Below are 18,002 nucleotides of genomic sequence, written 5' to 3'. Positions count from 1 at the left end.
TTGGTATCCCATCAAAAACAATTGCATATTATTTTGGGGTTATTGGAAATTTTATCTAATCAAGAAATTCCCTAAATGAGTAGATATCCTTCCTCATTCAGTAACTGACCAACCAAAGTAATTTTATATTTAATTTTAACAGTTATGAAAAAAATAGACTTATTTTTAAATCGTATATCTTTGTTGTTCCATAAAAAGTATCTGTGAGGGGAAAAATTGTGTTTATACGCTAACATCCAAGCTAAAATTGCATGCTTATGGAATTTGGCCAACTTTAATGGGATTTTATCAACATCAAAATTACATCGAAGCAAAAATTCTAAACCACCACCAGAGTCAAATAAATACTTAGGGAAGACATTCCAAATACTGTTCTGGTTCTTAACATACTTCAGAATGCAATTTATTTTACAAGTATAATTTAGAGTATTGAAATCTAAAACCTCAAGACCTCCTTGTTCTTGGGTATTAGTGAGAATATATTTTTGTAGATAGTGAGGCTTGTTGCTCCAAATAAAATGATAAAGAATCTTATCTAAGTCCTCTACAATTTTAGGGGGTTAAGTCAAGTGATAACGAGACATAAACCGATCTGGATAACGCTAAAGCTTCGGACAATAAAACCCGACCATATAATGAAATATCTCTCATCAACCAGGGGTTCAATTTCTCCTTTGTTTTCTCAATAATGGGGTTAAAGTTCAATTCACTCCTTTGTTTTCCATCCTTGCATATAACAATTCCAAGATAAGTAACCTTGTCTTTAATTGGGATACCATATACTTCCTGTAAAACACAATCCTTGAGTGGAAATAAGACTGACTTATTGATATTAATTTTCAACCCGAAACTAAGGAAAAGTCTTCAATACAGGAAACTGCTTTAGAAACCTCATTCCTGTCTCCTAAAAATATGGTGGTATCATCAGCCAGTTGACTTAGTTTAAATTCATTGCCAAGTGCTGAAACACCTTGAAAATTCCCTTTCTTGATATGAAGGGTCATAATTTGAGTAACCAATCAAATTGGACTAATTGGGCAGCCCTGCCTAATGCCAAATCTTTGGGATGTCCCGTGAGCTAATTTTACAGAGCTAGTACAACCACTATATAAAGTTTGGGCTGCTTTCAAATAAAGTTACCAAACCCAAAAAAACATATTGCTTTGAACATAAACTCATGTTCTACAGTGTCAAAAGCTTTATAAAAATCAACAAACATAAGAAAACTATCATCAAGGATGAGGTCATTATAGTCAATCATATCTAAGATCAACCTGATGTTATTACTAATGTGTCGACCATGCATAAAACCAGATTGTTCTTCATCAATTATATGATGCAAGCCTTGTTTCAACCTCTTAGCAAATACAAGGGCAAATAATTTCCCATCATTATTCAACAGGCTAATGGGTCCCCAGTGGTCTATATAAAAGAGTATCCTTATTAGGTTTGGAAATCAAAGTAATTACACCTTGCTTTAAGGAAGCCGGTAACTCCCCTTTTTCTATTGATTCTTGGAACATAGCAAGAATGAAAGGAATCAATTTATCGTTGAATGCTTTATAAAACTTGCTTATTAAACCATCATTTCCAGGGGACCTATTGTCCTTAAGGCTTTTAATAGTCTTTTATCTCAATTTCAGATAACTCATCACAAAAATCCCTGAAATCATTATCTATCTTCTTAGCAATGTTTGCTACATTGTCTAAGAAAAGATCCATATTGGAAGTTGGCTGGGCTGATGTATACAGATTCTGATAAAACTGGGCAACATGCTGAGAAATTTATTTTGGGTTTTCATTGGGAGTATTATTAATCATCAATATACATATGGAAGTCTTTTCGCCTCCTCTTCCATCCATGCTACTTCCTTCTTAAATACTTCATTCTCTAGTGAAGTCTTGTTCATTTTCCAGTAACCTTTGCTAACTTTTTTGTTGACAAATCATGCATATTTATCTTTATTGATATCCCTTTGTGGTCTGTTAAAATCAATGGTTCAATTGAGACTGTATCAACCTTGTCAGCCATATCTTCAGATATCAGCCAGAAATCAATACGGGATTGTATAGATAAATCTTTGGTACTCCATGTAAACAATCTTATCTGGGTTCTTATGTCTCCAAATATCTAGAACACCTAACCTTAGACATATATTCCTTATCTCACAAACATATTTGCTATCCTTAGGAGGCCATCTATCCAGATTATCATGTAATACTGTATTAAAATCTCCACCCCATATTACTTTGGCCAATGGAAATGTAGACATAATTTTACTTATTTTCCTCTCAATTTATCTAAATAAAATACAGTTACTTGACTTGTTATTGGAAGCATAAGTATTTACAACAATTAATTGAACATGGTTGACATCTACCAATAGTATAATCCATCTCCCTGTATTATCTGCTTATTGACTCAATATATGACCCTTAAAGTTGCCTTTTAAAATAGCGACACCTGCTGACCGGTTAGTACCAAATGAAAACCAAATGTCATTCCCCCATTGACACTTCCAAAACGCAGTATCTGTGGAACAGGCATGAGTTTTTTGAAAGAAATAAAAGTCGTCACTCTTACCCCTACAATACAAAAATAAAGATTTCCTTTTCAAAATATTACGGATTCCCCTGGCAGTAATAAGAAGTAAGTAAGTAAGTAAGAAAAGCCAAGGCTAGAAAAGCCAAAGAAAAGCCAAGGCTAGCTTTTTCAAGCAGAAATTTGCTTCCTGCAACACTAACTCAAAAAGGTTCTGGGACACTGTAAAGTCCATGGAGAATAAGAACACCTCCTCCCAGCTGCCCACTGCACTGGAGATAGGAAACAATGTCACCACTGATAAATCCACCATAATTGAGAACTTCAATAAGCATTTTTCTACGGCTGGCCATGCTTTCCACCTGGCTACTCCTACCCCGGTCAACAGCACTGCACCCCCCACAGCAACTCGCCCAAGCCTTCCCCATTTCTCCTTCTCCCAAATCCGTTCAGCTGATGTTCTGAAAGAGCTGCAAAATCTGGACCCCTACAAATCAGCCGGGCTAGACAATCTGGACCCTTTCTTTCTAAAATGATCTGCCGAAATTGTTGCCACCCCTATTACTAGTCTGTTCAAACTCTCTTTCGTGTCGTCTGAGATTCCCAAAGATTGGAAAGCAGCTGCGGTCATCCCCCTCTTCAAAGGGGGGGACACTCTTGACCCAAACTGCTACAGACCTATATCTATCCTACCATGCCTTTCTAAGGTCTTTGAAAGCCAAGTCAACAAACAGATTACCGACCATTTTGAATCTCAACATACCTTCTCTGCTATGCAACCTGGTTTCAGAGCTGGTCATGGGTGCACCTCAGCCACGCTCAAGGTCCTAAACTATATCTTAACCGCCATCGATAAGAAACATTACTGTGCAACCGTATTCATCGACCTGGCCAAGGCTTTTTCGACTCTGTCAATCACTACATCCTCATCGGCAGACTCGTCAGCCTTGGTTTCTCAAATGATTGCCTTGCCTGGTTCACCAACTACTTCTCTGATAGAGTTCAGTGTGTCAAATCGGAGGGTCTGCTGTCCGGACCTCTGGCAATCTCTATGGGGGTGCCACAGGGTTCAATTCTTGGACCGACTCTCTTCTCTGTATACATCAATGAGGTCGCTCTTGCTGCTGGTGAGTCTCTGATCCAACTCTACACAGACGAAACCATTCTGTATACTTCTGGCCCTTCTTTGGACACTGTGTTAACAACCCTCCAGGCAAGCTTCAATTCCATACAACTCTCCTTCCGTGGCCTCCAATTGCTCTTAAATACAAGTAAAACTAAATGCATGCTCTTCAACCGATCGCTACCTGTACCTGCCCGCCTGTCCAACATCACTACTCTGGACGGCTCTGACTTAGAATACGTGGACAACTACAAATACTTAGGTGTCTGGTTAGACTGTAAACTCTCCTTCCAGACCCATATCAAACATCTCCAATCCAAAGTTAAATCTAGAATTGGCTTCCTATTTCGCAACAAAGCATCCTTCACTCATGCTGCCAAACATACCCTTGTAAAACTGACCATCCTACCAATCCTTGACTTTGGCTATGTCATTTACAAAATAGCCTCCAATACCCTACTCAACACATTGGATGCAGTCTATCACAGTGCAATCCATTTTGTCACCAAAGCCCCATATACTACCCATCATTGCGACCTGTACGCTCTCGTTGGCTGGCCCTCGCTTCATACTCGTCGCCAAACCCACTGGCTCCATGTCATCTACAAGACCCTGCTAGGTAAAGTCCCCCTTATCTCAGCTCGCTGGTCACCATAGCATCTCCCACCTGTAGCACACGCTCCAGCAGGTATATCTCTGGCCACCCCCAAAACCAATTCTTTCTTTGGCCGCCTCTCCTTCCAGTTCTCTGCTGCCAATGACTGGAACGAACTACAAAAATCTCTGAAACTGGAAACACTTATCTCCCTCACTAGCTTTAAGCACCAACTGTCAGAGCAGCTCACAGATTACTGCACCTGGACATAGCCCACCTATAATTTAGCCCAAACAACTACCTCTTTCCCTACTGTATTTAATTAATTTATTTATTTTGCTCCTTTGCACCCCATTATTTTTTATTTCTACTTTGCACATTCTTCCACTGCAAATCTACCATTCCAGTGTTTTACTTGCTATATTGTATTTACTTTGCCACCATGGCCTTTTTTTGCCTTTACCTCCCTTATCTCACCTCATTTGCTCACATCGTATATAGACTTGTTTATACTGTATTATTGACTGTATGTTTGTTTTACTCCATGTGTAACAATGTGTCGTTGTATGTGTCGAATTGCTTTGCTTTATCTTGGCCAGGTCGCAATTGTAAATGAGAACTTGTTCTCAACTTGCCTACCAATTTAAATAAAGGTGAAATAAATAATTGAAAAAACAGAAATGGACATTTACTATCACAGTGACTATATGGAGAATATTAAACTTGTATACGTTCACATTAATCGGGTTCTCACAAAAATAAAAGTTCTTACTAGTTGCAAATAAAAACAGTCTCTTTTTTTTGTACTTTGCACCAGGCAAGTGGTTGACCTAAATTATATTGTTATACAACTGCAAATAACATTATACCATAGATTGGTAAACGAATAGCCACCAAGCTAACTAACACTAAGTGTCAGTGCGAATTTCCCTGCCATAAAAAAATATATATTTATATAAAAAACGTTTGTCTCACACAAACAATGCTCTTTCCTCAATAAATAAAAAGCTTTATCAGATGCAAATAAAACTCCTGCACATCTCACTTAAATAAATCCAGCAGTCAACAAGCTAGGCGTCAGCGTGAATTTCCCTTCAATTATCAAAAGCCTTGGCTCCCGCAAAGTATGCACATATCTCTTCCTTCCTTACTCTCTCAATCATTTGCCACAGACGATTCCGAGCTTCTTTGTGAAATGCAGTCAGATCCTCAGGTTGTTCTTCTTTAAATAGTCATTTTTCTTTGCACTTTTCCATGTCATATCCCTCGCTGTCCTGGAGATGAATCTCATGATCACTGGTCGTGGTGGCAGGTTGTTTTCCCCATCTCCCAGCCTACCCTGCTGTGCACTACATCCGGAGAACCTGCAACAACACTTCGCTCCTCCTGCTGGACTATTGCCCTGCAAATGTCCTTCACTTTTGCTTTGATGTTCTCGTCAGATTTTTCTGCTATTCCATAAATTCGAAGATTCCTTCTCCGACTTATACCGGTCATTCTTGTTAACCTTTGACTCCATTTCAGTGAGTTTCTTCTCCTGTTGGCAAACTGAATTTTCAATGTTGCGTTCTGCTGCTTCAGTTTTGACTTCCTCAGCATTGAAAACCAATCCATTTCTTCAGGTTAACGATGCTGATAGTGTTCTTTTACACCAAATCCATGATGTCATCTGCACTCATTGATTTTAGCCGTGAGGATGCGGACGGTGTTGTCCTGTAGCTGGCTCAGTGATGGTTCACTTCTCAGCTGCTTTGGAAGTTGCTCCTTGGTTGGGGTATTCGGTATGAATCACATTCACCCCACTTTTTTACACTGCTAATATATATGAGTGAGTTTCAACAATGCCTCTATTCTCCTTGGAAGTTTCAACATCCATTATCTCAGCAACAGTCTGGTCATGTCCTGATTCCATGCTACAAGCTATGAAGACGTTAGCAGGCTAACTTAACTAACGTTACACACGCTGAAACTTTTCGATAGCTAGCTTATTCGTTGGAAATCGTCAAAAATATATTTCAATGGTTTGATTAATTACAAAATTATTCAAAATAGCTCAATTGTATGGTTAGATATCATTTTTTTGTGGAAAAAACAAACACATTTCAACTGCAGTCTAAAACTATAAACTTTGTGAGAAAACCCTGAAATGGTTCCTCAGCAAGAAATGTTACACCCTCTCATGTCGCCATCGTGAGCGCCCCCTCTTTGTTTTTTAAAATATATTTTTACTTTTTATTAACAACAAATCAATACAGAAAGTGCACGAGGGAACACAAGTATATATAGATTATATACAATGGACAATCGCGCTAGGGGGTACAATATCACATTACAATTACACAAGCCATACATACACTTACAATTCTAACAGCTTTTTTGTTAGTAGAGTATTTAACTGTCTTAAAATACAGTTCAATTTCTTTTTGTAGGGTAAGAAATTGTGGGGGTTTTTGTTTGTAAATTTACATTTGTGTATATGAAATTTGGCCAAAAGAATAATGAAATTAATTACATAAAAATGTTTCATCTTATTTCTCTTATGTAAAGAATCCAAACAGTACATCTCGCCACAATAGTGTAAAGTCTTCATAGATGTGTTCAATTATAAACCTACTGATGTCTTGCCACAGTTTTCTTACATGAATACAATGCCAAAAAAGATGCAACACTGTTTCTGGGTGGTCATTACAAAAGGAGCAATTTGAGTTGATGTTTTCCTTAAATGTCTTCATATAGTGGTTGGCAGGATAATATTTATGAATAATTTTAAAGGAAACTTCCTTAATTTTAGTTAACAAGTAGGTAAGTGTGTGGCAACATCCAATCTTTTTTCCAACAGATATTATCAATAAATCCATTCCAATAAGGCATGACATAAGGTATACAACATCCTGCTGAAAAAAGGTTTGTATTGCTCTGTTGTTGAATGGACCAAAAGACAAACAAATCTTTCCTACTGATGAGTCAACAGGGTCAATAGAAGGCAGGCTCTGAGGATCAGTTCTTGACATGTTCCTGAATAACAGAGCAACACCTGAGGGAATGGCATCTAAAACAATTGCAAAATCTTTAGGTGTTACAGGGACCTTGTAAAGTGATAAGAATTCCTTATAACTGAGTAAAAGACCCTCTGCATTTACCAGTTGTCTCACCAATGGGATATTATTTCGGAACAATATTCTAAAAACAAAGAAGTATTTTGATACACTATCCCGATTATTCCATATATAATATCTGTGTGGAGAAAAATTGTGTTAATAAATTAAGGACCATGATCAGAAAACCTGTCGATGAAAAGCAGAAAGTTTCATTGGAATGTTGTCAATATTATAATTGCAAAACAACATGAAGGTAGAGAAGAGAGAGTAGAGAAAAGTAGAGAAGACATGATGAGGAATAAAATTCCAGATAGAAGTGGTCTTCTTAGGAATTGTTTTATCCAATTGATCTGCAAAGTATTATTTAAAGTAGTAAAGTCCAGAAAATTCAGACCACCATTCTCAACAGTTTTCCTAATGTAATGGGTAGGGTTTCTCCAAAGAAAGTTGAAAAGCATCTGGTCTATCTCCTTGCTTATTTTACTGTCAAAATATAAAGATGGAGCACCATATGTTAGTCTAGAGATACCCTCGGCCTTGGTTATTAGGACTCTACCTTTTAAAGATAAGTCCCTCTGTAGCCATTGATTTAGCTTCTTCTGGGTATTTTTAATAAGAGGGTTCAAATTTAGTAAGCCTCTAGACTTCTGATCCTTTGTAATGGTTATGCCTAAATATGTAAGTTCTTCTTTTACTGGAATACCATAATATGAAGGTGTCACACAATCTTTGACAGCTATGAGTTCACATTTATTAATGTTAAGATATAGACCAGACGCTTTGGAAAAGGATTGTATCACATTGATCGATATGGGAATTTGGTTAGCGTCTTTCAGAAAAAGTGTAGTATCATCAGCCAGCTGGCTTATAATAATTTCTTTACCAGCTATGGAAATACCTTGTACAGGACTATTATTTAAAGAATTTGCAAGAAGTTGGGTGATTAATAAAAACAGGTACGGAGAGATAGGACAACCTTGCCTAATTCCTCTCTTTAACTCAAATCTAGGTGAGGTGCTATATTTCAATTTGATAGAGCTGTTAACATTTGCATAGAGAGTCTTAATAGCCTTACAGAAACATTTCCCAAAGCCAAGTCTCTCAAGAGAGTGGAAGAGAAACTGATGCTCTACTGTGTCAAATGCTTTATAAAAATCTAAAAATAATATGAAGCTATCCTCAGTTATTAGGTCTGAGTAGTCAAGTATGTCTAATACTAGTCTGACATTGTTAGAAATATGTCTGCTCCTCATGAAGCCAGACTGTGTTTCATCAATGATTGCATCCAGGACTTCTTTAATTATTTTTGCAAGTAGTAATGCTAATATCTTATAGTCATTATTAAGAAGACAAATTGGATGCCAGTTATCGATGAGCAGCACTTATTTTTTAGGCTTAGGTATCAGTGTTATTAACCCCTGACTCATTATAGGAGGGAGAACATTGTTTTTAATACTCTCTAAAAAGACTTAAAATAGGAAGGGAGCTACTTGTTCAGAAAATAATTTGTAAAATTCTGACGTAAATTCCATCAACACCTGGTGATTTATTGTTCTTTAGATGTTTGATAGACTATATAATCTCTTCAACTTTGATGGGTTCATCACACTGTTTAGACTCTATATCACTGATAGAGTGAACATTATTCAGTGAATTAAAAAACATATCTGTGGATTCCTGACAGTACATAAAGCTATACAATTTTCTGTAAAAATTGCTACAGTATTTAGTGATTGATTTTTGGTAATCTGTAATAACAATGTTTAATTTATGGATAGTGTTATTTTTAGAGTGAAATTTCTCAAGTCTAAAGAAATAGGATGAATTCTGTTCTCCTCCTCAATCCATTTTTCCCTAGATCTAATAAAGGCTCCTTCTGCTTTTAATCTTTATATATTATCCAGTTTATTTTGTAACTCAATTAGTTCCATCTTCTCCTCCCCCGAGGCCGGCTGGGGACCTCTGAGAAAGGGAAGTTATCTTAATGATCACCTTTTCCTCCTCAGCTCTTCTGGTCTTAACAAAATTACTACCATATTTTCTAGGGTATTTGGACATCTCACATTTAAAGAGCTCCCAGTTCTTGCAATAAGATTTTTCTTCACAAGCCCTTTCCCAAAAGCGTGAGAGCAGATCTTTAACCTCAAATTTAACTATATCATTATTTAATGATGAGCTATTTAGCTTCCAGTAGGATGCTCGGCCAAGGTTAGTATCAGGGGTAAATATTTTGATATCAATGTAAATGGCCCTATGGTCTGTGAGTAGGGAGTCCCCCTATCAGTGGTACAGACAAGCATCTCTGAACCCTGCCCATCACACCTTTTTTTTAGGCACAGGTGACCGGAAGTATCATCAAATGTTGATGGCGGCGGGATGAGAGGATCAAAGACGTGCAACAACATCGGCTCCATTATTTTTCAACTTACCTGTCGAAATTTAAGATCTGTAAGTAATTTGAGCAAGTCATGTGAGGATCGCTTCTTCTGAGAAATTCTAGCATAGTCACTGTTAAAGTTTCTCATAGGCCAATTTATATCATAAGCAATCCAGGGTTTATATACATCATTGAGGGAGTTATATTAACCTGAGTCACGGTGCACCGTATATGGCCCGTGACCTGAACGGGCAAAAACAAAAACGGTGAGGGAGGAGCGACCTCAAATTGAACAGTAATCGGTGCCGCTTTATCATGTTGTCAACAAGGCAGTATGATGCACCGTTCAGAATAATAAAACATGTTTTTTCCATCAAGGTGCTTAATCTAGCCTAGGCTACATGTCTTTTGTGTTGAGCCACAGGTGATCCATTATATTGACCAGTAAATAACAATTAAAATAAATGTTTTAGGCAGTCGGAGGAGCAAGACCAGGTGGGACCATTCGAATCTAGCCAATGAGAGGCAGATAAACCTGACAACAACAGGAACAACTCCGATATAAAGTGTTTTTTTCTCAAAATTGCTGGGATGCACGTGTCCTACTATATCAGTACACTCATAGCAACATGAGCATTTCGAAACTTCTAATCGATCAAATAAACCACACGTAGCAAATAAACTATTAACATTTTTTTTGTTAACCAAATTCGACACATTGGCCTCCATACAAAAACACGCCACCTGCTGAAGACAGATTTTGGGCAGTTATCCCTCTTGCTTCGCCTCTTCTATGTTTGAGCCGATTTCGCCGTGGGCTTTGAACGCGGTACTTGGCTCACACCCGGTAGGCAGTCCCGTAACAAAACTAATATTTTTTTTTACCCGGTGTAAACTCCTTTCACCGGTGTAACCCGGGCCAGATAATCGAATTCCCCCAGTGGCGGTAGGATGAGACGATCAAAGAAGTGCAACATCGGCTACATAATTTTTCTACGTAGCTGTCCACATTTAAGTTTTGTAAGTGATTTGAGCAAAGTCAATGGATTTGAGGTCCATTGTAGTTTCGTGCAAATTGTTTCCATAGCTTGTCCCAGCCTCGGTTTTGTACAGTGATGTCGTTTTCAAAGGCCATTACTTTAAACTGTTTTTTTTTTTTTTACACAGCCGAACTGGATCTACCAATGCCAAACCCCATGGACGACCGTCTGCGCGTGGTGGCGGTGATACATGCTTTGAAAGCATCTGGAGTTCGCGTGAAAAATTGGAAGAACTTCTTCAATGGGCCATACACGAGTGGCCCTGTCAGACCGGTAACAAACATGAACATAATGTTCCCTGAACGGTTAACCTCAATGCTTCAATAAAGTTTGTTGTCTACACAGACAATATGCGCCACCTTAGACATGTTGATTACTTGTTGAGTGATGATTACTCCCAAGGTCACATTTCTTGAATATTCAAATCTATTAATCATAAGTTGCAAACTACCAATATTGTGTGATTGTTGTAGAAAGCATTTATAGTACCTCTATGATCTGTAGATGGATGTCTTTCAGGAGAACCAATCTCAATTTGCCTTTGGCCGGGACCTGATCTTGCTGCCCCAGTGCCATTTAACTGATATGAGTGGGACAGTGCCAAAGTATGTAAACTTGAGTTGTATTTTAGCTTTAAATACAATCAGAACTGGGAGATGTGATTGTATCCAGAATATATTTTAAACAATGAACAACTGGTCATGGCATACTTACAATTGAGTGATCTAACTATTCCAATTTAGGTTCTTGGTGGATGCCTGTGAATTTTTATCCCAGCATCTTCATACTGAAGGGCTGTTTCGAAAGACGGGGTCATTGAGTCGGATCCGTGCTTTGAAGGTAAGATTGCACAGGAGAGATGTGCAGGAAAATCCACATTCTTACCCCAATGAGTATCTTTTCTATGTTGACCATCTACCACCTCATAACAGGCTGACCTGGAGCAGGGGGAGCCAGTCTTTTCTCTGCCACATTCAGCCACTCTGCAGTCCTGTGATGTGGCGTCTCTTGTGAAGCAGTTCTTACGGGAGTTGCCCTCTCCCCTCATCCCTATGGATCTACAGGTGCCACTGTGCTGTGCACAGGGCTTAGAGGAGGAGGGGGGCCAGGAGCAGGGTAAAGATGGAGTCACTCTTCTTCTTACAGCCCTGTTCCCTCTTTCTCATTCACGGGCCCTCCGATACTTCTGCACTTTCCTGAGACAGACGGCTCAAAGGTTTGTCTCCAGAATTTCATGATTACTTTTCCTTTCATCTGCGTTGTTCCTCTATTCTCCACCAAGTTTCTCCATCTCCGATCCCTCCTTTTCACTAGATGTGAAGAGAATCGTATGGAAGTTGGCAATCTGGCCCTTGTGATTGCACCTAATTTGCTACATTGTCCAGCTGGGGGCTCTAAACTGACCGCAGGCACAGAGAGACAACTGGATAGACAAGCAGCAGTAATCAAGACACTCATAACACATGCAGATCGTATTGGTATGTTCTGATAACTATACATTTGTTTAGTAGCTGATGACGGGTGTTTGATTTAATGTTGACACCGATTTCAATCCTCTATACGTCCACAAGGTGTCGTTCCCCCTTCTATTATGGACATGGCAACTGTAGCAGAGTCGGGTGAATCCACTACACCCCCAGTTGACGGAGGGAGATTTCAGGAGAGGGCAGGACTTGGTGTGTATAGAAGTTTAAGACGTCAAAGGAGGCGCAGTGTTGGAGGTGAGAGTTTAGGCAATGACGAGGTCTTGAGGTTCATACTGTGAGAGTAATTTAAGAATACACTGCTGTCAATTCATGAATTCAGTTCAGAATTCTTCTTCTTCTTCTTTTTTGCTTGATCTCTCCAGAGATATTTGTGGATGCTCTCAGTAAATTCAAGACAGGCCGCACACACACTGGCCCTTCACACCCCACAGACGGTACGTGCATAATGTTGTGGTAAAGACATGCTTTTTGCTGCTTAGTAACTGGTTGCTTAGTTCTGATGCTTTGAAAAAGTTATGTCGAAATGATCTAGTCGTTAGTAATAGCCAATAGGTGTGTTGCCCCTGACTTTATAACCTTGACCCCACAGGCTGGCAAAATACAAAGACATCTCACCACACCATACCTCAATCACCAGTCACATCCAAACGAAAATCGAGCGGAGATACTGTCCCTGATGTAGAGGGCTCTGCTAAAAAAAGGTACATATATATATTTTTTTATATAGATGAACCACTTCAGATTCTGTTTTAAATGCTTTACATGGAGCTAATACCATCCTTCTCCATATACAGACGCTCTATCCATGACCTAAGAAAAGACAACCAATCCATCAGCAAACTACATTCAAATGGTGATGTATTTGTAGCCTGTACTGCAATATAGCTTTTAGTCAGTCGAATAAGGTACGGTATGACAAGTTCTATGTTTTGACTGTCCGAGTAGACTCCGAGTCGGTAGTCGGCCAAAGCCCTTTCAGTACTCACACCTCTGTCCTGAGTGTAGGGGAGGGCAGTAGGGAGCAGGAGCTGTCTGTCACTCTCAGTGCCTCAGAGAAGAGGAGGAATCACAAAAAATATCATAAAACGTCAAACAAGTAAATCTTAAACATCCTATATTTAACCCTTTTTTTCTATTGCCTTGTTTTCGTGGCCGACGAGGTGACCGACTGTGTATATTTCCTGAAGGCATCCGGTGCAAGATGACAAGGCTCATCGAAGGAGATCGCTCAGATTCTTCAACATGCCAAGCTGGAGCAGCCCTGTAAGCCTGGCGCTCTTCACTCTCCTGTTCTAACACACTTCGCATAGTTCCCGTTATGTCTTTTGACACCCCACTCTATTGTTTAACTTCCCTGTGACTTTATTCACAGAACCCTTCCCCCACACCCATTGAGAAGGACACTGAGAATTGGATCATGGGCAGTAGGACGGTATCTGATGGTATGATTGAAGCATCCAGCTCTGAGGCTGAACGGTACAGGATTCCTGTCAAAATGATTGATGGCCCTGGACGAGGTTTGGATAGTTTTTTTTATTTTTTATGTCCGTTACATTGAGATTTTAGACATTTAGCAGATGCTCTTATCCAGAGTGACTCAAAGTCATAACTTCTTTATTGAGGAAAAACATACTTATCAGCTAAATCAGTGCTAGTAGGAAAATACCATGTATCCACACGTTACTCATTTAAATACTCAATGTGACATTTTATCTGTATTCAGTTCTAGTGGGGAATGAGATGGAGGCTAAACCTGATCTGCTGAACTACAGCTTCGCTGAAAATCTTGATGACTTCCTTGATCTCATGACATTGGACTCGCCTACCGGGACAGAAGATGGGGAATCACGTGCATGCTCTGTGCTCAAGTTGGAAAATGAGACAGTAGAGGAAACAGTTTCATGCTGTCTGACTAACAGTGTATTTATGGGTCCTGAGCAGGTTGGGATAAAAGAAGAGATGAGTCTAAGTAAGAAGCTGTCAACAGTGGATATGTCTGACAGGGTTGGTCAGAAGCCCAGTCGACCTCATCGTTCCATCAGTATGCCAGAGGTGATATTGGACCAACTGAGGATTCAAGATGAAATAGACAAGGAGGAGAACACAGAGAAAAAAGATGGAGTATTTGAGGACACCAGGGTTATGGTGGAGGAACCCCAACAAGCCAGAACCAGAACCGTGGTGGATGAAGGGCTGGGTAAAGGAATGGATGAAGCAGAAGAGTTGGAGGAAAAAGCATTGGTGAAGAAAGAGAAGATGACAGAGTCAGGACTCAGGTTTAAGAGGACACATCAGCTCATGTCTTTAGCAGAGCAGCTCAGGCGTTTCAACGCTCTGGCAACACTGCTCCGCAGCCCCAGGGTTTCTCCCCCACCCCCTGAACCCCAGCTCAACGATGTCCTGCATGAGCGTCAGCGGGAGGGGGGTCAGGGGAGTGTTGTCCATCTGCGTCGGCAGGGAGAAAGGCGGTTTGGACGCTCCATCAGTCACGATGGTGTTCCCAGATCTTTTCCAGGACAAGCTCCTAAAGATCAGCAGGATGAGCCAGGGGTTTTTCAAAGCCCCAGTGAGACAGTTCTATGTTCACCACCAAAGCCAACTCTAAGTCTTTATCAATTTGCCCAAGAGGGGCAGAATGAAATCCAACATACTCCAGATCCTCAACTACAACAGGATAACCCCTTGCAAACCCTCCAGTATTTGTGTACTCCTCCATCACTAAATCCAAAGCCAAACCAGGGATCTCGCCAAGGGCAATTTAACAAATCACAACTGCATCTCAGGGAAAGCCAACTGAACCTGTTGGAGGAACAATACACAGAGTCAGGTCTGCATGACCTGCTGGAGATGCACTTGAATATATGTGATCCAAAGGAGGAGCAAGGGCTATACCTTACAGTTCCAATGCAGTTTGATAGACCGTCTCAGACAGACACTATCTTAGATGTTCTACCTCAGACCATGGTCCCCCTACAGCAGAAGCCCCAAACTACTGAAGTCAAACTTCCTATCCCTTCTCCTCTAACCCCTCCTCTCTCTCAAACAGAAACATGCTCTCCCAGTCCCAGTATACCCTCTTCCACAACGATAGACAGAACATCATCAACTGAACTCTACACTGTTCCGTTAGTGGCTAACTGCTCCCCTACCTCTGTCACGGCTTTTGACTTTATAGAGGTCGACAGAGGGGTCAGTGAGAGTGATGGGTCTTCTCTTCCTGTGGAATTATCTCCACCCCCAGTCTTGCAGTTCAGTCACCTGGCCACCAGGAGAGGCTACAGAGATTCGCCTCGCTGGCCTATCCATGATATTAGCATTGCCACAGGGGACCCCATTCATATACACCTTGGTGCAGGGGACCCTCTACAGATATGACATGTACAGGATATACAAAGTGGTTCTTTGTTTGTAGTGCTTTGGTTTTGAGTATTAGGGTTTTAAAATGGGAAAATAAAACCACACAAAGAATGGCATCTGTTGCTTGATGTAATTGTGCCAAGTTATATCCTCACATTTTTATTTCATGATGTTTTCATGAGGTTGTTTTTATTAGTCTCTGTTATGTTTTGTTATTATTGTGTCCGAAGTTGCTTTTGACATATCTCAGACTATATTTAATTTTCTTATTCTTTATCTATTCAGTTTTAATAAAATAATATTTTTTGAATCCTTTTGGATTTATTAATTCATATCAGATTAGTATATCCCTCTTAGTAAAAGAGGCATTTTCCTGATTGTTTAGAGGTTGACGTCATTCTCCTGACTTAGTAAGTACAAAGGTTTTAAAATGCGTTTGTATTCATAAACCTTTTTCTGCAGACCTACATTAGGGGATCCCTTTGGGACTGATGCAACAACACTGCCATCTTTAGTATGCATGTGTTTTACACGTATTGTAGCTATGTTAAATCAGATTCAGACACATCAAATGTTTACTGGTGTATTTGGTAATACTGTACAACAATCCTATAGGACTTCTAGCTAAACTGTCCAGTTAAAGCACACATCTCTGTGTTGTAGTCACAGATCCATCCTCTTTTATGTTGCACTGAGCAGGAGTTAACTGTCACTGTCTCATAACGTAGCCAGAGACACCAGACCCACATTCTCCTTTAGTACGCCACCACACACAGGCAGTGGTTTGGAGTGAGAGCAGAGAGGCGGGAGAGAGACAGCAAGGCTGGCTGAGGAGCAACCAGGGAGAAAAGAGAGGCATTTACACATCTCTCTCAAGGAGTGATCAGTAATACTCTGAGAGGATGGCAGAAGGGGGAGATGGAGAGGAGGAGATTCAGTTCTTGCGTACGGTTAGTGATGCTGTATTCCTTCTGTTCTATTATTTAGTTTAGAGTGTAGCTGATAGAGGCTTTGAGAGAAACCATGCTGCAGTGTAGCTACAATCAGGTACCTTATCCTGCTGTAATCTGTCACTTCTGTGTCACTCGTAGTCCAATGTATCAACTTTCAAACGTTTTTGTTAATGGCTTCCCTTTGACTTTGGGAAGACCAAATTGACATGGACAGTTGCTGGGTTTGTCAGTATTGTTATCTATCTATACACCAGAGGAATTGATATGTTATTGTTTGGGAGTTGGGCAGTAGTAATTAATTTAAAAAAAAACACTAAGACTGGTCAACAAAAGATGCATACAAATGTAATTCTATTTGATTAATTAAATGGAATGAGAAATCAGATTTTGAAGAATGCATAGCTTTTAGGGGTTTTTAGTTTTTGTTGTAGTAATATTGGTTACCTGACAGACCAGGTAATGAGAGTACAGCATGATGGAAAGGGGTGACAGGTTACATTGCATCAGAGCTGTTGTCCCAGTCAAGACAAGGCCATTCTTCACACCAATTTATTGACTACAGCACATTTTTACACCATTGAGACCAGCATGATAAAGATGCTGATTTCCACACTGTTCAGCTACTGAATGAGGGAGAGGAATTGTGTGTGATACATTTTCCTTCTGGTGTTTTACGAGCTGTTCTTAGACTGATTGAATACTAATCTTCAGCAGTACAGTAACCAGAGACTGGTCTGCTTGTGGAGAGTTAGACCATTCAGACCACTGTCCCAGTGTAGTGTAGAGTGACCCTCTCACTGTCTCTCACCATGTCTCACTGGAGACCTAGTGGAGCAGAGACGAGGATACTGACGGGTCTCACAGGGATCACAAGTGTCTGATGAATCCAGAGTTTGGTGTTTCATATCTGTTATATTAATATACACTAACCACTAGTTGGAGGGGAAAAGTACAACACCAGTCAAACAAAATGCACCAGCTCTAAGCACTGATGTTTGTCATTCACACTGTTCTGAATTAGATGCAGTACACTGCCTTATTTTCAAAGTGAACATATCTTTCTCAAAGAATACCAGTGAGCTACATTGAATATACAGTCACAGCAAGACATTGAAAAAGAGCATGGTATACAACATACCTTTCTGAAACAAGCTCTCTGTTTTGGTTTAGTTTTAGGCACAGATATTTTCCTTAGTAGGGATTTGGACTGACGTGAACACCAAATTACATTTCACAGGCAAGGCTTTTATATGATGTGTCAAACCTGACTGAATCCAGGCAGAGATGGGCTGTTAAATATACCTGACATTTATCTGTGTGTATAGGTGCCATTCACCACAGAGCACTAGCACTTTCTATATATACTGCTGTGTTAGTGGGCATGGCCAAAAAGGTTTGAGGTCCTTCTCTTGGCCACAGTCAAAATGTAT

The 18,002-nt window shown here is 39.8% G+C and overlaps 2 protein-coding genes across 2 annotated transcripts in view; both read left to right on the top strand.

Moving 5' to 3' along the window:
- Positions 1-10,919: 10,919 nt before the first annotated feature.
- On the top strand, positions 10,920-15,929 carry LOC135543765 (uncharacterized). The gene is made up of 11 exons (XM_064971116.1): positions 10,920-11,039; positions 11,280-11,380; positions 11,519-11,615; positions 11,708-11,991; positions 12,090-12,253; positions 12,347-12,496; positions 12,625-12,696; positions 12,852-12,963; positions 13,057-13,120; positions 13,635-13,779; positions 13,986-15,929. The coding sequence occupies exons 1-11, from the start codon at positions 10,920-10,922 to the stop codon at positions 15,635-15,637; spliced, it is 2,961 nt and encodes a 986-aa protein (XP_064827188.1). The 3' UTR covers positions 15,638-15,929.
- A 592-nt stretch (positions 15,930-16,521) lies between these two features.
- Positions 16,522-18,002, top strand: part of LOC135544223 (ryanodine receptor 1-like) — a 94,002-nt gene continuing 92,521 nt past the window's right edge. The window contains exon 1 of the mRNA XM_064971676.1: positions 16,522-16,569. Coding sequence (XP_064827748.1) covers positions 16,522-16,569 — 48 coding nt within the window. The remainder of the gene's footprint in view (positions 16,570-18,002) is intronic.

Source organism: Oncorhynchus masou, chromosome 8 (genome assembly GCF_036934945.1).
Source record: "Oncorhynchus masou masou isolate Uvic2021 chromosome 8, UVic_Omas_1.1, whole genome shotgun sequence".
Taxonomy (NCBI): Eukaryota; Metazoa; Chordata; class Actinopteri; order Salmoniformes; family Salmonidae; genus Oncorhynchus; species Oncorhynchus masou.
This window is presented reverse-complemented; position numbering and strand designations above follow the sequence as displayed.